The sequence below is a fragment of the Ahaetulla prasina genome, chromosome 8 (assembly GCF_028640845.1).
Source record: "Ahaetulla prasina isolate Xishuangbanna chromosome 8, ASM2864084v1, whole genome shotgun sequence".
Taxonomy (NCBI): Eukaryota; Metazoa; Chordata; class Lepidosauria; order Squamata; family Colubridae; genus Ahaetulla; species Ahaetulla prasina.
This window is the reverse complement of record NC_080546.1, coordinates 66,164,195-66,169,856: the sequence shown is the minus strand read 5'-3', so window position 1 is coordinate 66,169,856 and position 5,662 is coordinate 66,164,195. Positions and strand designations below refer to the sequence as shown.

The following is a 5,662-nucleotide window of genomic DNA, read 5'->3' as shown; positions in this document are numbered from 1 at the left end:
AAAGGGAATACCAAGAAGGAAAATATGTGGATATAGGAGTATTACAAATTGTTGCTAAATATAAAAATATTCTTACATGAACCTTAGCATGACACAATAGCTTATTTGTAGTGGGTGTGAGAAAGACCTTAGAAGACTGGACCAAGAGATACTGCCAAGGGAATGGTCAGATAAGAGGCAGCATAGTCCACAACTAGATAATGGGTGGGGCAATAGGCTAAGAAGACACCTTCCCTAGTTTCTCAGGTTGTAAAAGATGTGGAGCGGACTTTGGATATGGATTTTATGTTTGGAAGATTCTGTCAGTGTAGGTTTGCAATAAAGTAGAATTAGTTCATATGGTTGTTATTTTTAATCTAGTTTATTCCACGAGGCCAACATCAATTTTGCAAGTATGAAAATCCAGTCATCTCCTCCATCTCCTTTACAGACTGAGAAGCTAAGGAGGATCCATCTTGCCCCATCTGCTATCTAGCTGAGGCTATGCTCTCTATTATCTTATCACTTGGCAGATCTCTTTGCCCAGTGTCCCAAGGCCTTTTCCACATACCATTACATCCCTGGGGGAGATGAAAAATCAAATTTCTACATAATAAGAACAAGAGATACGGAAATGGCTGCAGGAATCAATTCTGCTTCTGAAAACACTGCTTCCAGCCCAAGACCTTAAATACAAACACGTATGTTGTGGAATTAGCTGGCATCTCAAAGATTTTGGCCAGTGGAGAACTTGGAGCAGAAGCCATAGTTGCCATAGGAAAGCTGCTTATTGTTTGCAAAATGGTTGCCAAGATGGCTTAGTCAGACAAGACCAGGAGGTACAGCCTGGGGAGAAAGTTATCTCTATCACCAGTGTGCCCATAGACATGACACAGGAAATCTCAGACAAAATATTTTGTTCGTTGTGGTCTACTAAAGTTCATGGTAAGCCAGTTGATATATTCACCTTAGCCTTTAAGCTTTTTCTTTTGAGCCACTGCCTAGCTTTTTTGTGGCAATTTGCCCAGATTAAAGACCTTATCACTGAAGGCAACGTCTATTTCTGTGTTCAATCAGTGTTGTTACAAGGTGATTGGCAGGAGAAAGCAAACTCCACTGCAATGAATGGGACTTCTGTTCATTATACTTAGAAAAGGTGATGACAAGGACTTAGCTGCACTTCGTGGCACCTCATGCCATCACTTTATCCTTCTATCCATTGGTAAACCCTTCCCTGCTCTTACCTTGCCATTATTCATTGGAAGTTTCTACTCTCAGCCCTCAGGGCATGGGAGAGCTTATTATGCACCTTCCCTTTCTCAAATCTACACCTTTCACTGCATTGTACTCACCTGTTTTTTCTACAGTTGCAAATTTGATTTGGCCTGTTCCAGAAGGTGTGTCTTGGTAAGTGAGTAAACCACACAAATTTGCTTCCATGAAGCTATAGGATTCTGGAGTGATGTAGGTGTGTCTCTTGAGTATATAAATAAGCAGAAATGTGCCATACTTCAAGGTGTGCCAGCGTGATTTTTACAAGACAGCAAAAGGTATGTATTCTTGCACTTTTTAATCAGCAGTGAAAAACTGCTCAGAACTGCAAGACTAGATTTCCTGCTTGCCTTCTGAAGACCAAACTACATATTACATGTAGTTGTTTGTCTCTGAGCTATTCTTGACAGTTATCCCCAACCAGAAGTTGTCTCATCCATTCCTCACCATCTCTCTTTTTGTAAAATTTACCAAGTTAATTTTCCCCTGCCCCCCAGAACAGAAAGGTATAGTATCTTTTCCCTAACAAGTAGGAAACTGTAGGAATTTCTGTGGGTGGGTGGATAGTTAGTAGGAAAGTATTAAAAGTATTGAGTCTCCATCATGTCAGCTCCTGATTGCAGCTTCCAAGATTTCTTATCAGTAATTAATGGTAACCAACACAAGTATATCAAGATGAACTTTGGCTCTTTGTAATAAATCTGTGGGACTGTACCATAGCATAAAATACCTGAATTCCAAAGCCTTTGTGCATTGCATGTCCCTTGAGAATTCATTGTGCTATTTAATCCCAGGTAGGTTCTGTGTAAGATTGCAGTCTCAATATAACTGTGCAGATTCAACTCTTTGAAGTCTGTGATTATGATATTAGATTTCCATCTTCAGCAAGGCAGGAAAGTTGAATTGCAGAAAGTCAATTTGCTTTCTCCCTTACCAGGAAAGTCAGACTTTGGATGACCAATCCTCTGATGAAATAGAGAGTCTTCTCACTAAGTAACTTCACTTTTTGTTATGTGAATGAATTGGTTTACTGTACTCAGTAAAATGTAGTCTGAAATTGATTAAGTTCACTTATGTGAATAGTTCTAATGAAAGAAATATGGGACAGATTTGTAAAGAAAATAGAATTGCATTTCACGTTTATCAAAAAAAAAAAAAGTTGCAGGTTGACTGCAGGAGATTTTGTTCCATGATTTGAATTGTCAGAACCAGAAAGGAGTAAAGAAGATGTGACTCATGGCTGAGATGATTACTTTAAAATAAGAAGAGTGAAGAGTTTTAGGGTTCTTTTTAAATATAATTTTCCAATGCTATGGCAACATAACTCTGTTTAAATATATATTTGCTGTTTTATCAGTCTTTCCTCTCTGGAACTCACAATAACCCTGCCACATGAGGTTTATTTCACAATGAGAGTTTCACATTAGCTGACAATCTAATTGAATCCCTGCTTAGATGCTGTAGAATCCCTCAGATTTTACAGCAAAATAGGTTTCCTTAGTTGTTGATTATCTTCTTGGTCATATTATTCTCTTTACATTTTTAACATTTCTTCATTTCTCTAGGGTACAATATTCCTACTTTTGGCAATTCTTTAGCTGATAAAGAATTGATATGGTTAGAAATAATACTTTTCATTCAAATAATGTTTCTTCAGTTCATTTCAGTAGAAAGCAGCTGTAATCTGGGCTAATAATTTCATCTAACCCCATTCACTTGTTGCTGATTATCTGCTTGAGTAAAGGTTAGGAAAAAACATCTAGTTTACACCATGCCTAAATGTCATCCAACTTCAGCACCAGATTAGTAATGGAGGTCACCAAATTCATATGAATTAACCATTCAGATTGCCTCATATATCTCCACTTAGGAACATTGTGATCATGCTATGGCTTCCTTGCAAGGAGGAAAAGAAATAGTTTCATCATTTATCTTAAGCAGTTTTAAGAGTTCATGCTCAAAAATATCATTAGGAGTAGCACTGATGTTGTCCTATTTTACAATCTTTGCTGATAATAGATAATTGATTATATTAGGGCATGTCTAGCATACATAAGAGTAGATACATATTTTTTACAAGGGACTTTTGTTTCTAAAACAGGTTTCAGAAAGCACTAGGAAACATGAAGACCAAACATTTTGCTTTGCTGTGTATCCTCATGATGTTCTGTCAACTGCTGCAAGCTGACAGTGAAACAGTGAAAGAGAGAAAAAGAGAGAGACTGCATAATGGCAGAGGGGGAAGAGCCCAGGCTGCACATAATAAGAATGCCAAGGGCCAGAGAAACAGAGGACAAAGAGGCTCTCCCACAAAAGGGAAGTTTATAACTAAAGAGAAGGCTGAATGTTCCTGGACTTTAAATGAGAAAGAGACCACTTTGCTAAAGGTAGACTGCAAAAAAGGAGAAGATGCCTTTTCCTGTGCTTTTTCTGGCAGCCCACCTACCTGCCCATGGTATGCAGAAAACCAGAAGGTCTTCTGGAAGGAAATCACTCGATCTCTAAAGAAACAAAAGAATCTCTGTAAGGACCCCAAGACTCTTTTAAAATCTAAAGTCTGTAAGAGCGGGCCACCTACTGCCCATCTTAGATTGATTATGGAGGCCAAGCCAGAGACCCCAATATCCAAACAGCCAGAGAAAGAATCCAGTGATTGTGTGGAAGATATTGATTATGTGGATCAGAAAAAGGTGGCTGAAGAGTACTGCTCTGAGATGTGGCAAAACCTTTGCTACTTCATCATTTCAATGATACAAGACAAAAAATGCAATTAGAAATGGACCGAGGGCCTCGAGTTATGGGCACAACTGTCTTGCAAACAGTATCCAGAGCAAACAATCTGAATTAGTGTCTGGTGCATCCAGTCAAACTCCAATTGTAAAAGTAAATGCAATGTGTTTTGTTCTTTTACTAAAAAAAATATGTTACTGTAACTATTAATCCTCTCCACCAGTCACCCAACCCTTCCTTCCTCTGTGTAACTTGGGAGAAAAGTGTCAAATGAAAGGGATAAATCTAATGGAAGGGTTGCCAGCAATTGCTTTCTATGTCATAATATGCAATATGAATACAAAGGCACATTTTTATAAGGCCAATTTGATGCTTTCACATCAGTGCCCAAGATGTCTAAGAACACTTTATCAAGCAAGATGGGAAGAAAAGGAAGTCTAGGTGGTGGGGGTGATATATTGTATTTAGGAAAGGAAGAGTAAAAATGAGCCTTTTCATCAAAGATACAATAAAACTATTTTTCAATGGATCTCAGGGGTGTCTGGTGGTGGAAAAATATTAAAAAAGTCAATATGGAGGCCACAGCCGTGTAATCAAAGTTTCATTCCCATTGTGGCACAGGTAAAAGAGGGCCAGGCTTGGATAAAATGGATTTGTATAGTGAGCTATGCAAAAGTTACAAAGATGTGAAAAGTTCCATGTATTGCTTCATTCTTTCCTGTATATTTCTAGTCAAAATGATTATTTCAGCGCTATGCACTTTTTTTTTACTTTTGAATGTACATTGCTAAAAATAAAGCCTTTTAAAATTGTTCTGTGTGGTTCTGTCTTCTGCTTGTCCCAATTTTCTTTCCTACATGTACATAATTTGCATGCAGTCCAAAATGCACTAACTTGGAACTAACTAACTAGATGGCAACCATCTACTAACTAGCATTTCGGTCTAGCAAATGGAATTGAACAGCATAGAGAATTTGGGGGAAGAGAAATCCATGGGACAGAATTGGCAATAGTAATGTAGAAATAACTGCTCTGTCTACAAAATTTGTCCTCCACCCTAATGAGACAAGGGATATCAGTTTGTTAAATGGGACCACTATTTTAATGGGGAGGGCAGAATGGAGGTTCTGAGAGGCCCCATAGTCTTGGATATATTCAAGACTGGGGGTGGAGGGAACAGAACAGAATAACAGAGCTGAAAGGACCTTGGAGGCCTTCTAGTCCAACTCACTCCTCAAGCAGGAAACTGTATACCAAGCCTTCAGAAAAAAGAAAAAATACATACATACATACATACATACATACATACATACATACATGTATATATGTGTTTTCATAGATTTTCACGGGTATAGGTATATAGGTCTTGGCATATTTGGGTCTTGTCCCGTGTAAGGTTGAGAGTATCTTGGTGATGTTTCGACGAGGTCTCACTCATCATCTTCAGGCTGGTGCTTACGGCTTCGTGCTTGTGCGAGCAAAGCATGGTTGGAGCTGCCGTCTCTCTATAAATATTGGTGGGGAGGTGGGGAGTGCTGGCTTTTTTGCTGTAAGTGGGTTGGTTGGCTGTGTTGTTACATCTTGATGTTGCCAAGATACTCTCAACCTTACACGGGACAAGACCCAAATACATATATATAACATATTTGACGGCAAAAGCATAATTATAAATAGCAGGCTT

At 38.6% G+C, this 5,662-nt stretch overlaps 1 protein-coding gene across 1 annotated transcript; it reads left to right on the top strand.

The window, feature by feature from the left end:
* The first annotated feature begins 1,375 nt into the window (after window positions 1-1,375).
* Window positions 1,376-4,795, top strand: LOC131203281 (fibroblast growth factor-binding protein 1-like). Its single transcript, XM_058193317.1, has 2 exons — window positions 1,376-1,529; window positions 3,353-4,795. The coding sequence occupies exon 2, from the start codon at window positions 3,375-3,377 to the stop codon at window positions 4,023-4,025; it is 651 nt and encodes a 216-aa protein (XP_058049300.1). The 5' UTR covers window positions 1,376-1,529; window positions 3,353-3,374; the 3' UTR covers window positions 4,026-4,795.
* The last annotated feature ends 867 nt before the right edge of the window (window positions 4,796-5,662 follow it).

Coding starts and splice junctions, on each gene's coding strand:
- LOC131203281 (XM_058193317.1), top strand. CDS start 3,375: ATGAAGACCAAACATTTTGCTTTGCTGTGTATCCTCATGATGTTCTGT.